At 42.3% G+C, this 20987-nt stretch overlaps 1 protein-coding gene across 3 annotated transcripts in view; it reads right to left on the bottom strand.

The window, feature by feature from the left end:
• st6galnac3 (ST6 (alpha-N-acetyl-neuraminyl-2,3-beta-galactosyl-1,3)-N-acetylgalactosaminide alpha-2,6-sialyltransferase 3) overlaps nt 1–20987 on the bottom strand; it is a 107687-nt gene that overhangs the window by 34630 nt on the left and 52070 nt on the right. For all 3 annotated transcript variants that reach the window (XM_085804734.1, XM_085804733.1, XM_085804732.1), the window contains exon 3: nt 20050–20459. In XM_085804734.1, coding sequence (XP_085660860.1) covers nt 20050–20459 — 410 coding nt within the window. The remainder of the gene's footprint in view (nt 1–20049; nt 20460–20987) is intronic.

The following is a 20987-nucleotide window of genomic DNA, read 5'->3' as shown; positions in this document are numbered from 1 at the left end:
GCTGCAGTTAAAATGTCAAACACCGGCCTGGGAGAAAAAGAAGAGGAAGAGGAGGAGAGAGAGGAAGGAGGAGGAGGAGGAGGAGGGCAAGTGTTAAAAATTTACAGTGTTACACCTGTGAAACACTCTGAGGCCTGACCACAACGCTCCACATTCACAGGCTCTCACCTTCACGGCAAAACAGCCAGCTCTTAAACACACACACATACACACACACACACGAGGCACTGGCTCGAAGCCAAAGTCACATTAATTGCTTTTTCGCTGCAATGGTTCGGACAAAACCAAACACTTCCAGTGCATACATACGTACGGCCGCCGTGTGTGGACCAGATTAATGTGGAGACAAAAGATATTTACAGACCATTACCATCGCTGCAAATTCTAATTACTTCTCTATATTTACACTTAACATCACGCTGCACATACCAGCACTTCCAGTTCTCGGAGGCTGAGATGATTTATGTTACTCATTTTGCATTTTTCTTAGCCAACGCTGCGGCGACGTTAGAGCCGAAACTTGCAATTACTTTCGAGCTCGATTAGTTTGACAATTATTTTCACTATTGTTCGGTCTTAAAATGAAAAAACCTCAGCGTTTCCTCAAGACACAGATGGCAAATGTCCTGTAGCCTATTGTCACATTAACAAAAACTTGAAGAAAAGTGAAGAAAATATCCAATTCCTCTCATCAATTGTTGACATTTTTGTTTGAAAAATGAATTCAATAGTTATTTTGACAGAAAACGTCCAGATTTATGTCGTTGTTGTTCAGTTAAAGTTGTAGTCTAAAGTACAATCTATGGCTGTCTCTCCATTCATTTGAACACTGACTGTGTGCACCAATGCCGTCCAATTTCAAATGCTCCTCCAAAAATATGTCCAACGAACGCAGCCTTCATCCCCTGAATTTGAAGGACCCAACTATCCAACCTCTCCCACAATGCATTTCAGCCCAAAGGGATTACTGTGTGGAGATGGCAGCGATGGAGAAAACATCAATTTTAGATCATTCTAATAACATTTTCTATCTTCGTGTCCTTTGTGTTGCATTGGTCGAGTCTGCGTTGTATTCCCATCGAGTGTCCGCTGAATTAGCTGTAGCTGTACTGGTTGCTAGGCAATGGGAACCAAACACCAAACTCCTCTATAGACCGTCTCATTGAGCAACGATGTGCTCTGGTCCATCGGTCTACAGAGGACAAAGTCTTCATAGACCACGACTGAGACTTTTATGAGCCGTAGAGGTAGAAAATGTGAAAAATGATATAAAAATATTAATATTCACACTTATCATGACCTACTTTATATTCTGGTGCGCCTTCTTTTGTTTCTCCAACTGGATTCCAGTTATTTTCTGCTTCTTCCATCTTCTCTGGTCTAAATGTGGACAATACAGCCTCATATGAGTGAAAAATAAATTTCCTATATAAAAGCATAAATATTCAGGAAACTGTCTGGGTGACACTGCTGCACAGACATAATGTTAATACACACTGACACACAGTGTGGAGCTCTGTCTTATGAGGTTATTTTATCTCTTTAGAGTGTTATTTTTCTGAAGCCACAGAAGCATGTAATCCAATAAGGCTCGTTAGATGGCTGGGTTGCTAGGCGACTCATGATGCAGGTGCGTGTGTGCGATTGGGAGATGTCGCCCGCTGAAGCTTGTGAGCTAACCATCGTGTCTGTACCAGCGTTACTGCCCGGCAGGTAGAATAAGTGATTCATGTGAGTCGGACATGATGTTATTAGCGTTCTGCTGCAGACGGGAGGATTTTTATTCAAAAAAGCAGAAATGGGCTTCTACAGAAAGAGCTACGAGAAATATGCATCATTTCTGTGACAGGTATTGTTGGTGGCATGAGAGTAATTCGCCTTTTTTTTTTGACCGCAGAACTTTTTTCTGAGCTTTTCTTTTTGAGCTTTTTGTGCTTTTTCCAACACTGAAAATCACATCAGGTATAAAAAAAATGAGAAGAGAGGTAAAAAAAACAACAACAACACATTATGCGGCCACAACAGTGTGTGGACAGTCTGAATGACAATGCCAGAAAACCAGACCTATAAAGAAAGGGTTTTCTGTTTGATGTGGAAGACCTAGTTTGGATCTCCGTCTTTTTTTTTAAAGGGACGGTATGTAGCTTATTTGGCTTTTTATGAGCAAAAATCAAAGTATTGCTTTCATAAATATGTGTTTACCAAAGTCTAATCACAACCGCATATGTCATGGTTATAATAGTAACCATGACATATAGGTCTGGTTTTCTGTCCGGCTACATGCTGGATGGATGGGAGAAGTGGAGAGTCCTTTGCCTTGCCCCACTGGATGTGGAGGATGTCGAGGACGTGTACATCTTCACGTTCATGACAATTGGAATGATCGCCCTGGGTTTTGGCGCCTACATGCAGTATCGGAAAATGAGAAAGATCGCCACCGAGCAGACCGACGCGAGGGAGGATAACGCAACAACTCGGAGTGCTGTGGTCGGGATACGGACCGACATATCCGCAATCCGAGAGTATGTGTCACTGATGCGAGCTGACATAGCCAAAACTCGGGAGGAGATCGAGAGAAATGGCGACGAAAACCGCAGAGAATGAGTAAAAAGAAGAATTGGCACAAAAAGGGCTCCCACACCATCCCACCATCCCAACAAATAATCAGGTCTCTGGACTTTTGCTCTCTGTCAATTGGACCATCTTGTGACTTTGTGACTTTTGTGACATGCCTGGCAATAAGAAGAGACTGTTGTTCGCTCATGACGGAAAAAAAAAAAAAAAATTTTGGACACATGTGCAGACACACACGTAATCCTTATGCTCTATCTAGAGCTGGACTTCAATTTCTTCAACTCTACATACTGCCTAATGCTGCAACACATTATGTCAAAATGTCAAATGTTGAAAAAAAAAAAAAAAAAAAAGTGAGAAATGTCATGTTAAAAAAAAAAAAAAAAAAAAAAAAAAATGTTATGTCAAATTGTTAAATTTTGAAAATACTGGAAGAATGTTATGTCAAAAGTGTAACATGCAGAAAAAATGAATATGTGAGTATTGGGGGCGGGACTAGATAAGCTTTTGGTTCTCCCGCTTTCCCTTTCGGTCATGTGTATTGTATTAATTGGATTGAGATGATGTGTGATGATGATGACTAATTGACATGCCCGAAATGAACCAAATAAATAAATAGTGAACATAATAGTGAACATGATAAAAAGCTAAGTTTAACCAAGAGCTAATGGCTGAGAAGAACAATAATAGTTCATGGCAACATGTGATTAAAAATACTGTGTCATGGTTATAACCTACTGAATGTTAAAATGTTGTTTAAAACAGGATATAATGGCTGAAAATAATAATAATTAATGGTAAGATCTGGTTAAAAAGATACTGTAATTCATAATGACAAGATCTGGAGTTAAAAGGGAATAATAATTCATTGTTTTCATGTGTCTTGAGTTAAAAAAGGTTAAAATGTTGATCGATCATCTATTCAGTGTTCAACTGCTTTTGCCTGGCAGGTATGGAAGACGACAACAGAGACAGTAACAGCACTTATAGATAAAAATAGTTTATTTTATATCACTTTCTGTTTACAACATTTTACATCCCTTTGATCCAAATTCACTTACATAAGTTATATTTTTGGAACTTCAATTGTATTTATTTTCTTTATCAAGTCTGTGGCGAATGTGCTGCACAGCGATCGATTGTGGATGCCTGTTTCCGTGTTGTTGAAGAAGCATTATGGCTGACTGATGAGAAAATACACACTGGCTGCTAACGTGTCGTGCTTGTGTAGTTTTTCCACCTTTTTACTTTATCTTTTCCCCGGCAACAGGGCGTAACACATACAAATGAAAGCTGTCTCGTAGCTCAGAATGAGTTGTTTACAAATACATATGTGGCGGTGCACCCACCGGAGGCTGTCATGTTGCATCGTCATCTTTGAATACGGTACGCGAAAGCGAACAAACTTGGCTCAAACGCACTATTTAGTGTCTGTGACTACTAGGCTTGTGCCCGGAGGATGATCGACGTAGTTGTTTTTGGGTTTTTCTGCCGTTATAAAACACACACGGTGCTACAGCTGAGCAGCGTTAGCAGCTAGATAGTTAGCGTTTAGTTTGCGAACGTGTTTGTCCTCGGCGGCCACCGTCACTTTGCCGGGTCCATGGCACTGGTCCGACCTCCCATTAGTCCGACCTCCCATTAGTCCGACCTCCCATTGGTCCGACAATCGGAGTAATGAGAGTTGGAACTAATGGGAGGTCCTCATTAGATCGAACTGGACTAGTTATTAGCATTAGTCCAACTCTCCATTCTTACCGTTCACTATGCATTTATATAATTATTCATATAGGCTCCACCTGTCAATAAGACACACGTGGAAGAAGAGGTGCAGTTTATTGTGTTGCACCAACGAGGAGCTGTCATTACGCACGACTTTTACACACTGCTGCGCGCTCATTAGTGTCCGTAATTAAACCTTGACGCTCATATCAAATCAAACTTACATTACAGACAGGTATACAGACAGGTGGACTGGGTTCTCTCTCTCTCTCTCCCACTCCGAACAGACAGACGGACGCAATCAGAAAGGAAACGGAGGCTGCGCATTGATCCTTTTTTCCTTTCTGGGATCAAACGGATCATGTGCATAATTAACTGCAAAACAAGCACTTCATATTAATAACATATAACGCTCATTATGCTTCCAGCCTGTCTAGCCTCTACCTGCTGTTTTTACTAAACTTAACCAACTCCTTTCTTCATTGCCTGAACCTAACCAAAGCCAAATTTACTTTTTTTTCTCTCTCTCTCAGTCTGCTGTCAGCAGCAGCGGCGGCTGCAGCAGCCTCGCGCCCGTGAAGTGAGCTCAAGCCGTGCTCGAGCGGAGGGGGGGAGAGAAAAAAAAGTGTATTTCTTTTACTCTGTAGCTACTCTGAGAGGGGGGGCTTTGATTATCAGTTTACACATCTTGATCAGCATTTATGATGGTTGTGCGCGATCTGACATGATCTGGCTCTCTGACTGAATATGGTGATATTCTGGGCCGCGCGTGTATGTGTGTGATGTGCGTAGAGAGAGAGAGAGAGAAAGCTGCATGCTCCTATCAATGGAAGAGCTTGTCACAAAGTAGCGATGACAGTTCGAACTAACGGGACCACCCACTGGTTCGACCTCCAATTGGTCCGACTTGTGGTTGATTTTGTCGGAATAACGGGAGGTCGAACCAATGGGAGGTCGGACCAATGGGCAGTTCCCACTTTGCCGACGGGAGGGGTGAGCGAGTGAGCGCTGCAATCTAGAATCTGAAGAGTTGGACGATGTGTTTTTGTTTTTTGTGAAAGTCTCACCTGTAGTTTTTTCCATACACACTTCAGAGGCATCGAACATTACTCCTCATTTACAAAGTGCAAAGTGACTCCACCCTGTATGTTCCTCTCTGTCCAGGAACCATTTCTTTACCTCTGAATATGAGACCACTGCAGTGAAATTGTTGTGTTAACGTCCTGTCATTACTCTTACTCTAACTTGCGAGGTGTGTAAATGTGTGTGTGTGCAGCAGTAGGTAAGTGAGCCTTTCTTCTCCTTGTTTACTATCATCAATCTCTATCTCCTTTTTGCTGCAATACATTTTTTTTTGGTTTGGCCAGATGAAACAAGTTTTGAACACCACGCCGACACAACACCGTCTTGACATTATCATCCATTTGGTTTTTACGGCCCATTGATAAATGTAAGTCCACTTTTCACAGCTCATCTGGCTCCGTATTTTTGGTCTCTGCTGTAGTCCGTAAATAAAGATGGACGTGATGTAGCCTTCGTGACATCAACCCCAGATTTCTAATGAAGCAGGAGATTAGCTGTAGCCTACAAATCAAAATGTTTTTGCACCAGGCAACATTTACATTTTTTTTAATTCTGTAGACTTAGATAGCATAAAATGGGAGTTAATGGGAACTAAGTTACGGTTGACTCCACTACTTTTTGGTTCTTCTGTGTCGACTTCACTTTGGAGCCTCTGAGGTTGTTCCTTGTTCTCCACCAATCCCTGGCTCTTTAGCTGCAAAACGCTCCACTATGTTCACCAGCCCATTCAAAGTGAATGACAAGGATCTCCATTAAAGCCTCCAACGTGTATGTGAGAGCGCTGCATAAAGCTGAAGGGGAGCTGCAGCTTTTTTTTTATTCTCTGAAGGTTCATTACTACTTGTAACACCTTTGACATTGTTGACATTGGCATTTTATGCGCTGATATTATGAAATATATCTATTATAGCAGCTTGAAGGTCATTACGTGGTTAAGCCATCATGGCTAATACGTCCCTGACGTGTAGTTTTATTTTTAAGGAAATGTCAGTGAAGCACCTTGGCTCCTCAATTCACATGTACTATAAACCACCCGACACCATCATCCAACCTCAGTCCTCATGTGGCTCAATGGGAACAAATATCCTGTGGAAATCTTTCATAGATGATAGAAGGGTTGTGTTGTATTACATGTTAAACACTCACAGAGGTGTTATGTATAGATGTCCACATTATAATTACACTACAGTGGCAATAAATAGGAGAACAGTGAGAAATTAAGACATGGAGCGAAGACTGTTATTGAATGGTTTTCATCAACATTTAACTTCTTGTTTGGTTGCTGTTGTAGCACTTTTTGCTAAATATAAAGTGCGTTATAAATAAAATGTATTATTATTATTATTCATCATAGGTTTTTAAAAAATTAGTGATGAATTTCAAGCTGTTTTTGTTTTTAAAGACACATAAAGATCATACGGAGGCTGTGTCTACATCCAACACCGATGGGGAGTAAGTGGTTTTTTGACTTTCTGGCATTTCCTTTTCTATTTTTAACACATTTTTTATCTTTGTATGTGTCTTTTTTTACCTTTGCTGCGAGTACTTGTACTTATGTGTGGTTGTAGGAATGTGTATTGTTATTGTGTTGGGTATGTCTGTGGTATGTAGGGATGTGTGGATTGTTGTATTGCTGCTCCTGCACTTTACTGTAGATGTCCTTCTGCAACAAAGTTCCTAACAGAATAATAAAGCACTTTTGAATTTGAATTGAATTGAAATATACTGTAGTAACCCAGTGTCCCTCACCCACTGCTAGATTTGTTAGCATCCTCTAAGAAACATTACATCATTAGGTTATAAATGCAAATGGACTTTGAGGAAAACTGCTCTTTGCCTCCAGCCATTAATCTGCCTCCCTCTGCTGAACCGCGGGGCCCACAGTCACACTGACCCGGCCTCCCCCCTGCTCTCCCCCCATGGACACTGTGATGGCTTTCTTGATTTTATGAATTGACCGGCTTTGACCTGTTGAACAGCCACCCAGAACGCCGGGGTTATTTGTGTTTCAGGGTTTCCAGTGGCTTCGTTTTAATAAGATAATTTCACAGCAATTACGAGCTTTCAACACAGAAATGTAATGTCATTACACGCTCGCTCGACGACAAGCCGCTCGCTCTCGGTTCGGATGGAGAGAGGGCTGATGTTTCGGGGGGGGGGGGGCCTGTATACGGCGGGAATCACGGATGCACGTGGAGAGGCACAAAAGGACTCCTCCTGCTCTCTTTTCTTTTTTAAACGGCTCGTCACGATAAGCATGAAATTACAGTTATGTGGCGATGTGGCGAACACCGTGTTTCAATCTCCAACATGAGCCAACAGCAACGTTCCTCCTATCTGCAGTTTTCTCCTTCTCTTGACATCCAATACACAAAGCAATTACAGATACAGTCGCCTCGCACGCACCCCCGTAAACAAGCCTGTGCACAGTTGGAGAGTCATTTGACATCGAAGCCGGCGCCTCCTCTCCGTCACATCGGGACACAGAGTGCAGCATCACCGAAGTGCAGTGATCGGCGTTTTCTGTCAAATTCCCTCACTTTGAATTACTTCAGGGTCAGGCGGCAATTTTCATCCTCTTTGTCTGAGGTATCGCACATTTCAAAAGATACATGAGAAACTTTCTTTTTTAAAATATCATTATAAAAGCACAATGAAGAAGTCGGGATGCAACAAAGGAAAGAATCCCATTTCTCTAAAGTGAAATTTGGTTTTTTTGTATTAAGTGCAATTGATTTCCCTGCAATGATCGGACTGAAACTTGACAGTGTACGTGCACGGTGCCCTCAGCAAATGGGGCTGTTATTGTTCTCTTTGTGAATGCGACGCGGAGGAAAGTGGGCGAGCCGAGCTGAACGAACGAGCAAGACACCAAAACATCTCAGAAGAAACGTTTGGACGTGGAAGCATTTCAGACTCTGCATCGCACACAAACGACTCATAAAGTTGAGTAAAGACTTTTCAAAACTGCAAATCTAACTTCCTTTTTTTTTGTTTAAATGAGTCAGTGGCCTCACAAATTAATGGTGCAATATCAATTTACAACTTTGACTTTTAGTAACTGTGATCAATTACTCATTACATTGATTACTCCTGCAGCAAAAGTGATGTTACATTATTTTCACTTCTCATCTGTCAGCTCTGCCAGGCTGCCTGTAAATAACACAAAAATCCTTTCACCCACACGGCTTCGCTTTTAATTTAAAGGTTCCACATTGTATAAAGGCAGATTTCCATGTGTCTATAAATCAGCTCTAGGTTCTATATTAATACTGTGAAAGGATCGAAGCCTCGGTCCACAGAAAAGCACAGAGTCTGCATTCAAAGACGGAGCCTTAAAATGAGCCGTCTGGACTTCCTGTGTCTTTGTGATGTCACAACAAAGCAGTCAAGCCCCGCCCATCTTAGCCAACGATCCAACCTTGCAGCATTTTGTTTCTCTTTTACCTAAATGCTATATTTTTTATTGAGTCACTCAGTAAACAGTGAGCCAATCAGAAGAGAGCCTCGGGAGCCTCCTCTCTTCTGATTGGCTGACACAAACCAGCCTGAGAGAGGAGATGTAAAGCTAACACTGAGATGGGTTTTTGGTTCTTAATAAAAACCACAGATTTACTTTCTCCTGGACCAACACTTCAAATATTACTCACAGCAAAAATCCATAACAAGATGTTGTGAGGACTCATCCAGACCTGGAGCAGCAACACAGCAGCTCCCCACAGAAAACTGAACCCACACGCACTCAAAGTCTAAACAACACACAGGAAGTGAATACAACAACTCAACAATCGTCATGTTTCTCCTCTTTGTCTAGAAACTCCCTCATCTGATCCTCACCAGCAGATCCAGGATCAGTCCAGAGAGCAAGCTGGTCACACACATGTTTTCTTATAGTAATCACATTACTACTATAGTAAACACCTTATTGCTCAATACTGGTTATAATTCCCTCATTCCTACAAACATGAAAGTCCCAATGCTGAGGTCACTAGATGGAGCTCAGTCTGGATCATCCAATCACCTTCAATCTATTAATTATTAAGAAATATCACATTTTACCAGAGTTGTATTGCAGTTTACAGCACCTTGTCTGTCTGATGGTGCTACAGGAAGATGATAAACTGTCAAAGGAATGAATGAGGACAGTGGGATATAAAAGCAAATTAAAAAAAGAAGGTGTTATGTTCTTTTTATAGATCTCATTTTCCTTGAAATGACAAATATGATAATAATCATTACAGAAGTTATTTATAAACCATCCAGTCGACTCCATTTTGCCTCAGCTACGCCCACGCTAGCCGCTGCCAGCAGCAGCCACCGTGTCACAAGCCTCCAGCTACATTTAGAAAAGGAAGCAAAGAGCCTCCAGTCTCTCTGAAGGCTGTGAAAATGAATTTCTGCTGCGTGGAAAAACAAACTGGATCAGACTCAAACTCGCGAGGAGGTCATCAGGTGTGAAACCTTGAGCTCTTTCAATGAATGGAAGACTGAATTACACTTTTGTTTGAGCGTTTAATGTCTATGTGAGTTGCTTTATTCCGTGGGGATGTTGTCGATTTAACCCCGACACCACTCCCTCATCCCTGCAAAATCCCTACGGGGTCTTTCTTTACTCTTCTTCTTCTTCTTCTTTTTGTGTTTTCTGATCTGTTCTGTTTGGAGCTGCTTCAGGCGTAACATGATAAAAATAAAAAATAAAACACACACACAAAAAAAAACCTTGTGACATCTATAACACATCACTTTGGTAAAGAGCTGTTCACATTCACAAATATTGAAGTGAGTCTCTCCGCCTGTGATTATAATGCAGAGAAGCTGTTGAACTAAGTGCTGTTTCATTTTCCACCCCAAACTATTTTAGGATGAGTAAGCGCCGACTGCCGGGGGCACGCACAGTCATATGAAGTGGACGGCTGGAGATTATGAAGCATGATTACACAGCCGTGGCATTCACGCTAATAAAAACAGATTAAAAATAAAAAAAATTCACCACATATTCCGAGGCCCGAGAGACTGGAGCATCTGCTATTTAGTTCATCTCTGATTAGACTGACTCACCTCTAATGATAAATTGGAGATGAAACATCCATTTTCGGTTCCTGCGTCTGACTGATACTTAACCAGAGGCATCAGCGAGCCACTTAAGGAGAACATCTGCGCTTTTTGTTTGGTTCCTGTCTGACATTCAGTGATTCCAGTCCGTCCGGCATGAAACATCCATTTCCTCACACTCACGGCTCAAATGTGAAGACTGGTGTTTAGTCACAGTCTCTCTCTCTCTGTCTTATCTTGTCTTATCCTTATTTCTGGAAGTTGTCGGATGAGAAAATCTGACAACGAGAAACCGTGTGTACGAAATAATGTCACCTGACAGATTCTTTCTGTCACATCCAAGTCTTTTTTTTTATACCTGACGTCTCAACAGGAATTCATTTTTTCAGACAGATGTAACACCATGAAAAACATTTCTGTGCAGAACAGCGAGTCCTCCGCTTTCATGCTGGATGTGATGAAATGTGCAGCGGAGTAGAAGAAAAAAAAAGATGTGAATTAGCTTCGACTAAACAAAACGTGGGGCCTGTGTTGTTCTGAAATTAAAGGTCACCTGTGGAGTTTTTCACCACGAGCTCTGCTTTTGAGTAATGGTCTGAAACTGTGATATGGACGCTGTTGTATATGAGCGTGTGGATGTGCAGAGCATGACCAGCAGGAGCACAAGGCCGATGTGACAAACATTTCGGCCGCCTGCAGTCGCAAACACACAACATTAAAGTGTTGCGCTGGTGTGTCTAGAAAAGTGAAATGGCTCTAACTGTTGTTTGCTACATACATGTTTGATCACAGACTGTGTTTGAAACCCACAGACAAAATAGACTATAGTAATATATTCTGTCGTTGTGTGGGTTACTGTGATGATAAATGATTCCCTCTTTTTGCAGAGGATCAGACTCCACTTAGAGAACAAGAGACTCAGACGACTTTGTTTGCAGGACACAGATTCGTTTTGACACTAACATCCTGGTTTGATCAGATATGGCCGACAGTGTCCTGGCAATCCAAGCCAACAATCCCACAACTGCCATCAGATTTTAATTAAAACACTGAAAAACCTTGTTGCACAGGGGGAAAAAAACCTCAAACAAACAGAGAAATCTAATCTCTCATGTGTAAGAAGCAAAGTTGTTGTAACTTTGGCAGAAAATATTCTGCTGATGTAAAATTGCTGACTCTGTCCTCATGGGAAGCTGATTAAAGGACAATTCCAGGCGAATTCAACTCGAGGGTGTATGTTCCTATCATTTTAGGTCTAAAAGAAGGAATCTGAAGATTTTCAGTTTACTTGCTCCTGTTTTGTGGTAGTTGTGTCTGTCCCCGCATCGCCACGGCAGCGATGAATGGGAGTGGATGTAAGTTCTGCTGCTTAGACTGTTTACATCCCTCAAAGCCGCAATTTTTTCCACAGACAGCGTCAGATGGCGACTCAAACATGCACCGAGAAGTTTATTTACTTCAAGCAAGCCGACATGTTTGTAAAACTAGATCTAATTCAAAGTCTCCCGGAGTCTCGCGCAAGACCCAAGTTGCCGTGCTCGGTGTGTTCAGGTGCAGTGGGAAAAGCTCCCGTTTGAGTCATAAACACAGGAATATCAACTCTTGACTTGCTTCAAGTAAAAAAACTTCTCAGCACATGTTTGAGTCGCCACCTGACGCTGTTTGTGGAAAAATATGTACACTTCAAGCAAGTCAAGAGTTGATATTCCTGTGTTTATGACACAAACAGTAGGTCCGACAGCACCTGTCCTGAATACACCGAGCACTGCAACTTGGGTCTCGACTCCGCGAGACTCTGGGAGACTTTGAATTAGATCTAGTTTTACAAACATGTCGGCTTGCTTGAAGTAAATAAACTTCTCGGTGCATGTTTGAGTAGCCGTCTGACGCTGTCTGTGGAAAAAAATTGCGGCTTTAAGGAATGTAAACAGCAGCGGAACTTGCATCCGCTCCCATTCATTGCTGCCGTGGCGATGCGGGGACAGACAACTACCGCAAAACAGGAGCAATTAAACTGAAAATATTCAGATTCCTTCTTTTAGACCTAAAATGTTAGGAAAATACACCCCCAAGTTGAATTTGCCCGGAATTGTCCTTTAAGAAGCTTGTTACATTGTTTTTTTTAGAGCTATTACGGTTTCACAATCTAAACAAATAAAACCTCGTACATGGCTGGACCGTGTTCTGTATAGATGTGTGAACTCGAGGACGGAGCTGGAAGCAGCTGTGAACAACTAATTTAAAAGGAAAGTGTCGTAGAAAAGTGACCTAATATTACAGGTCCTGCATCACACTGTTGGAGCTTATTTTACTAATAATTATTCCACTTAAGAAGCCAAACATTAATTAGCCGGTCTTACATTAGATTTTGCAGCTGGAACTGTGTCCACAGCGAAGCACAGTGTGTAACCTTCACTTAAGATCGGCCCACACAGTGTTGTTCCACTTCACACTTAAAATGAATCAGTTCAAGGTTCAGCTCATAATCAACTACTTCACAGTCATTTGTTGTGTTATTTCTAAGAAATATAGGCTGCTACTCTTTTCCAACAATCGAACCTCCTTCCAACACCAACACCACTGTCCAACTAAATGACTCATAGTGTAGCTATACCACTGAAGAATCACACATTACTGTACATTTAAAAAGAAAAAAAAACAAGTTTGAGAATATATTTTACTACTTAATGTGTCATGTTCTGCTGAAAGTGAAAAGCAAGGTGCAGATAAGATTTCCTACATATGGAAAGAATCAGCGGAACAAAACTCTGTGTTTTCCATCTAATTTTTCACTTGTTTGTTCTTAAAACTGCTTCAAATGCTTAAAACAAAGTGGCATCAGCTGTAGTAGATGTGTCTGCAGCTGCTGCAAATCTGTCTTAAAACATTCATAATTGGAAACTGATTTATATTTGTTTATATTTCACATAGACCTGAATGTTTCCAGTGATGGTTAAGTGAGATCAGGTGAATGGGACTTCTCTCTCTGGGAATATTGAAGTTGATGGCACTTATCACTACATTACTTTGCTTTACAGGCAACAGAGAGCAGCCCTCACTGGTCCTGCTGCTGTTGTCTGGATTGGGCGACACGATCTCGCTCCACTTCCTTCCTCTCTGAGCCCGGTATCTGCCTCCACATCTGTGCCGAGTCTCAGGCTTATAATCTGCCGACTGGGAGGAAGCGGCCTGAGAGAAGAGCCGGACAGCTGTGCTCCTCGGGGCTGTGGTCGGTGTTACCTCCTCGAGAAGCCCAGCTGCCCTGCCTGCCCGGCTCATTTGGGGTGACGTTTGCCCAAGGAAGCTGTGAGGCCACACGGGCTCACCACAGCACCACGTGGCCTGTCTGTGCAGAAGCTGGTGGAGGTAGAAAGCTTTAGCTTCAGGAGGGCAAAGGGATAAATACTGATTTTTTTTTTTTTTTAAACTGGCAACAGGGCAGTTTTTGATTGTCAGTCTCTCACAGCCTCAGTCTGGATAACACATTCCTGCTGAGTCTAGAGAGCAGGCACAGAGTGAGATTTGTCCAAACAGTCTGCTGACGTAATAGAAACTATTTGCACCAAATCATTTGGAGTGAGCCACAGCAGCCAATGGGAAAAGCCCAACACTTGGCTGATCAATGATGTAACTCACTCACAGACACTTGGGGATGAGACACCAGGTTGTTTTCAACTAAAAGGTCGAGACAGTTAAATAATCCTGATTCAATGCACTGACTGGGAAACAACATCCTGCAGGAACGAATAAACCCCTCGCCCACAGAAAGCTAAAGTATCTGCCTGTTAAAACACAAACATCCTCTTCCACACAGACTTTTAAAGGGATAGTAGCATTTTTTTAAAGTGGGGTTGTATGATCTACAAATAGCCCCTACTGTACTTTAATTGCAGTAGAAGACTCTCTGCACTCCTCCCGTTAGCAACGCCAGCCCATAATAGCCCTGCCCAGAGATTTACAACATACAGTGTTGTGAACAGACCCAAAGAAATGGCCTATTTTCACAGCCAAAAAGAGGTTTTACCTGAAAGAAAATACACAGTTCCATTGTTTGCTATAATATAATTTTTTCCAGCCCCTCAAAGTGCAAGAAAAACACAGTTTTTATTTGGACCTAACCAACTCACGTATCCCTCCGCCCAGGGTTAGCACCCGCTGATCAGCAGTTGGTTAGGTCCAAATAACAACTGCGTTTTTCCTGCACTTTGAGGGGCTGGAAAAAATTATATTATAGCGAACAATGGAACTGTGTATTTTCTTTCAGGTAAAACCTCTTTTAGGCCTTGAAAATAGGCCGTTTCTTTGGGTCCATTCACAACAATGTACTGTATGTTGTAAATCTCTGGGCAGGGCTATGGGCTGGCGTTGCTAACGGGAGGAGTGCAGAGAGTCTTCTATTGCAATTAAAGTACTTAGGGGCTATTTGTAGATCATACAACCCCACTTTAAAAAAATGATACTATCCCTTTAAACTGGAGTGCACACAGACACACATGCTATGAAGGAGCAGCTGGCTGGGAGGCAGAGAGCCAGGTCACGCAGGCCCAGGCAGGCAGCGGCGGTGCTGTAAAGTGACAGTGTGATTTAAGTCCAGTCTCATGGTATGGTCCGTTATCTAGCGAGCGCTAACAGGGGCCGCTGCCGATACGGCCCCGACAGCCAACCACTGCAGCTTGTGAGGTAGAGCTGATAACGGAGAGGGTGACGCCTGTGTAACTTCCAGCTGCTGCGGCGCAATTACATGAATCGTGCGTCGAAGCGGCTGACAGACACATTTACATCCAGGGCTCCTGTTATTGATTGGACTGAAATGTGATGATTTATTTTGGGGTTGTTTTCTCTTTTCCTGGGCGGCTCAGGAGAGGAGAAGAAGAAGGAGGATTGATGGGGGCAGAGACAAGAACGACAGAGGACAAATTTCCTCGGCTGGATTTGAATCCAGGACGCTACACGACATTAGACAGCTGAGACACACAGACACAACTTTGTCTTTGTCTAGAAATACTTAAACACAGATGTTTTATCCTGCCAGCTGACAAAGATAAATCTGTTTGATCTGTGTTTTCAGTGACCGGATGTCACTGACGTCTTACTAAAGTCCTGACATAACATTACATTTTTGTTATTATCCAGAAGATCTGCTTCCATCCTGACATCAAGTTGCTTTTTTACAGTTTACATATAAAAAACATTTTAAAAAATCAATGTTCTTTGCCGTTTTATTCTGGGACAATTATCTAAAAGTCTTGCCCAGGGCCTCATTTACTCTGTGACTTTATAGAATAACACCGTTTTCCCTCCACAGCAGGTTCATAATGTTTGTCTGTGTGCTCTCTGAGGTGTTCGTGGCGCTGCCTTTCATTACTACCACCCATTACTATTTTCTTCCAGCTCCTCAATTTCCTTTGAGGAATCACATAGTATAGTACCGGCAGTTATCGGCTGCGCCTCAGCCTCATACTACATGTCTATTATAAACATTTCCCAACTCTGTTGACTCTGAAAAAGTGTGAAAATCACACAACATAAAAAAATCAGGAGGAGTATGTAACAACTCCTGCTGCCATCAGAGGGATGTCTACACTGTCTCTGTTTATATCATCACTATTTCATCTCACCAACTTTGTTTTTTCTTTCCTGTAGTCGGTGCTTTTCTCTCTCTGTCTCTGTCTTTATTCTCTGTTTAATATGAAAATACAATCAGTAAAGACATTATAAATTAGGTTGTTAATCGAGATTTAAATATTCATAATCACGTTTATAAATGACGCACTAATTAGCATCAATGGGGAGTGACATATAAATGATGTATTTGATGAATGGCTTATCAATTACCAAGTTAATTAGTGCTTAGTAGTGTGTGGTCAGGGATTGTGATTTGGCACTAAATCAATTGAACTGAACTGAATTGATTCTTTTATTGTCTTTCTTCCTGGTCTTGCTCTTGACTTGGTCTTTGATCCTTGTTTTGACCTACTGAGGTGTTTTTAATTTTTTTTAATTATTATTATTTTATTGTAGCTCCATTTAGATCATTGGTTCCCAACCTGGGGTCCAGGCCACAGAGATTTGTCTGTTCTGAGGTTGTGAGGTTATCAAAATTATATTTGTGCATATTGAAATTTTAAAATCCCAATAACACACTAAGATTGGATAATCAAAATCATGTATAAACAAAGACAACAGGAACAAAAACCTACAACCTAGTTGCTTATAGGGACATGATAACAGTTATGACACAACGCCGTTGTATAGGGGAGAAAGGTGATGATAATTCTAGGGGCCGAGCGCCCAGTAGGGCCCACAAAAAACCCCAGTAGTCTTTGTGTGACTGAATTGTTCTGCGTAAGACCCTGACTAATACTCATAGTAATGCTGCATTAGCATCAAAACAGGCCAAACGGCCCTGGACACAACAAAAGAAAATGGACAAAAATAAAATAAAATAAAATAAAATAAAATAAAATAAAATAAAATAAAATAAAATAAAATAAAATAAAATAAAATAAAATAAAATAAAATAAAATAAAATAAAATAAAACAAAATGAGAAAGAACAAGAAAGAATCAGATTAATAATTCAGAATGGATTCAAAATGTATATGGGGCTGTAGCTGTACTGTTTATTTTGGTAAATAAAAGTTTGCATCATCAATCAATCAATCAATCAATTTGTTTATTTCGGGCATGTCAATTTAAATCATCATCATCACACTTCATCATCAAATAATACAATACATGGCCGAAAGGGAAAATCATATTATTCTTTTGATGCGTCTGTGCAGTCAGGGGTTGTGGATGGATTGTGGAGGGGGGGGGGCTGGCTTGTCCTCGACAGAAGCAGGGTGGGGCTTCAAGGAAGAAAGGTTGGGAACCAGAACCAGTGATTTAGATGATCATAACCCCTCCACCTCTGAGTCTCCTTGAGTTTTCATGTGGACACCTCTGTCCAGACATGACCCATCTTCCTGACACTTTTGACTGATGGATTTGGTTTTAAATTACTGGCTGAGGGACAGTTACTTGGACGACTGGACGAGTCAGTCAGACAACGCTACAACCCCCCTCCTCCCCCTCCACCCCCACCCTAACCCGCTCCTATCTGCATAGCTGAAAGTCTGATGTCACGTCGCGCAGGCGGCTCACGGCAAACCTGGATAATTAGAGCTGTGTTCGATCACTGTAGCATCTCAGGCGAGCCGATGATTATCCCTCGCGCTGAGCAGCGAGCGCTGACAGTAAACCAATGAACACGCACACGCAAGTGACAGCGTGGAAGGCAAATGAGCTGCTCCAGCGAGTACTTTAAAAGAGCGTTATGTTGTTGTGTCCTTCTAGACTTTAATGAATGTATCTAGCAAATAAAAAAAATAAAAAAATAAAAAAAACAATCTGGCTGTTTGTTAATGATTGTTATGTTGCTGTGGACTAACACAGAAAGTGATATCATACTCTGAGCTCATAGCTGTACGATCATAACTGTTCCTTCTCTCTAATTACATTAAAATATGGCGTGTTACTGCAAACAGATTTCAAACGAACACATATAGACACAGGCGAGCATATAGAAACAAAATCCTCTCGGCGCTCATCACATATTCATTAGATACGGTTCATTGTTCCACCCTGAGTTTGGTCTCTGTTACCAATCAGTAATGACTGAAGCGCTGCATCACACCCTGGAGCATTATGTCCTGTAATGAGATTCTTCTCCCCGAGCATCCCCTCCCTAATCCAATGTCTCTATCCGGCGCTTTGCGGACCTTTCGGAAAAGCTGAGTCAAGCCGAACACGGACGCTCTACATGAAATTCAGTGTTAACCCTGCCATCCTGAAAAAGAGCAAGACAATGGAGCCGGAATGGAAAGGATGCTGTGCCCATTACCGAACATGTTAATCCTCTTAAGAAGTTAAAAGAGGTCTTGATGACATGTGGGAGAGACGGTGGGTGTGGGGCTCAGTGGAAGTGAGCGCAGGCCGGTCTGAGAAATGAGGTTCATCCTAAACAATAGCTGCCCGGGAGCCCGGCTCTCTAAGTCATTAACCTGTGATTCTCTTTGGGGAATTGGGTCTGCCTTTAAGTCGCTGGGTGCAATTGTTGCGTATATTGTGCCAAATGGGAAACAATCATGATAAATTTCTCTCCTCTCCTCTTGCAGACTCTCCGGGTTCTCCTTCACTGCTCTAGTCTGCAGCTTGAACAATTGCACCATTTTTGCACTTTCAGATTCTGCCAAGACACAGTCAGATAAGTTTTGAGACCAGCTGCTATATACGAGAGAGTTTAGAGAGAGGCTGCCAGAATAATGCTACCTCATTAACCAGATTTCCCCAGACCGGCATTTGGGCTGATGTCTATAACCCCGACAACATATCACTTCTGAGGATCCCCATAAAAGCTTCTTTTGAGAAAATCGCCTCCTGGGCCGTGTCGATCCTCTTCAGCGGGGGGGAAGTTGAGTAACTCACTTTGATTACGCCTCATGAAAGGGGAGATGTGAGACAAGGAAAGCGCGGAGCAATGAGCAGACCATCAGCGCCGATAAGGTCGATATCATAGCGGCGGAACAGAACAGTGAATGTCAAAGTAGTGAGAGGTAAATTTGTCAGAGTGATACATCGGAGCGTCTGCTGAGGAATGTGCTGCCCTACAAAGGCAAAGTGCAGTATCTGCATTTTTTCAATTTTTTATGTTTTGACCAATCAAAAGTGTGGCATATTCTCTTCAATCTGGTAGAATTTGATATTGGTACTGCTAAAAATTATTTAAGTAATTGGGCTTTTTACTTTGCTGTCCATCCAAAAAAGCACTGTGAAACCAAGACAAAGTGCTGTATCTGTAGCTAATACCAAGCCAAAGTGCAGTATCTGCACCAAAACTAAGGCAAAAGTGCAGAATCTGCCATAAAATTGTCAAAAATGGTCACAAAATATGCCATGAAACTGTCAAAATTGGTCAGAAAGACAAAATACAAAATACATTTAATTCAGTCCACCTTTATCTAATCAATTTTATAAAACGGAAAGGTGAAATCCGGCAATCTGATTGGTTGTGAATTCACATGTTTAAGGTGAACTTTCACCTCCGAGGAGGGTTAACAATGGTAGAGGGGACTGAGCAGTGACTGTCACCTGAAAAAAAAGACGAGATGCAGAGCTACTTGGAGCTAACGTCTGGAGAGGTGGGACTATTTTTTTCACAGTGAGGCTATTTTATTGGGTAATATGTATTTCTGGTTGAATAAAACGACATGAAATTGATTGCGTATCCCTCTTTCATATTGTCATTATTGGTAACCGTTTTATAAAAGCAATATATCACTCCAGTCCGTGGTATATGCTCATACCACTCCAAGGGGGTTGTCGTCCCTCCGCTTCGCGTCGGGCCGAACAACGCCCCTTAGCCGTGGTATAATGAGCATATACCACGGCCTGTCGTGATATATTGCTTAAATAGACTTGGTAGTTATTCATAATTTTATGCTTAAACCTGACAATGAAAAACACAAAAAGCTGTTTTTCTCAGTTTGGCATTTTTACAGATTCTGCACTTTGCCTTTGTAGGGCAGAGTAGTAGGATCCACAAACACAGGAGATCTCCCCCCGAGCCCCGACTCACCTGTCCTTCCCCGTCTCCTTCTTGAAGACCATGTCGCAGTAGTTCATCCTGTCCTCCGTGGTGACGTAGATGCGAGCCTGCGGGTAGTTCTCTGCGGCCTGGCGCAGCATGTTGTACACGATGCCCTTCCCGTCCTTCCTCATGTTGCGCAGCGGCCCCCACACCACGTAGATGGTGTCGTTGCTCTGCCCGAAGAAGTACTGGGGCTTCTGCAGCAGCAGGGGGACGCTGGTGTGGGACACCACCCTCAGCGTGGTCCGCCGGCCCACGTCGTGCTCGAACCCTCGGGTCGGCGCGTTGTTCATCCGCCAGATGCAGGGAGAGCGGTCGATCTGCGGGCCGGCCGCCTGCCCCAACATCTGGCCCGAGCTGGACACGATGCTGCAGAGCTCACAGTGCAGCTTCAGCGGCTGGAGGAGAAGGAGCAGGTGGGTTACAATCAAGTACTGAGTGAAAATATTTAGTTTTGGCAGTATTGCTTTAAAGGGATAGTTCAACATTTTGTCAAATTGGGCCATTGCCATAATCCCTATAGTTTTAGCAGTAGGTTCATTACCTTTAATTGTCGGTGCAAGCTATTTTTAGAACGGCGGAGCAGAGTCGCGAGCTGCTCAGAGCTACGCTATGGAGGCTCATGGGATTTCTTGGTTTCCCTCATCAAACTCATCAAATACACAATCCAACAACTCCACAACGCTCTGGTGGACAAGTTGTGACCTGCACATTCACCACGCTATGAGATAATAACAAAACAACGTCATTTAGGACATTTTTTACAGCCTAAACAGTGCTGTATTGAATTTGCCTGGGGTGCGCAAATGATGTTGTTTCAAGTAAACTCTGGAGTATATCCCTTCAGGACACTTGGATTACAGCGGACGAGCAGGAATATTACTACTACTAGACTACGAACCCCCCTCCCAGGTCTCCAGATGCAC

This window comes from Trachurus japonicus, chromosome 17 (assembly GCF_045865225.1).
Source record: "Trachurus japonicus isolate A0001 chromosome 17, Traja_1.0".
Lineage (NCBI taxonomy): Eukaryota > Metazoa > Chordata > Actinopteri > Carangiformes > Carangidae > Trachurus > Trachurus japonicus.
Note: the sequence above shows the minus strand (reverse complement) of the source record. Positions and strands in the feature narration are given on the sequence as shown.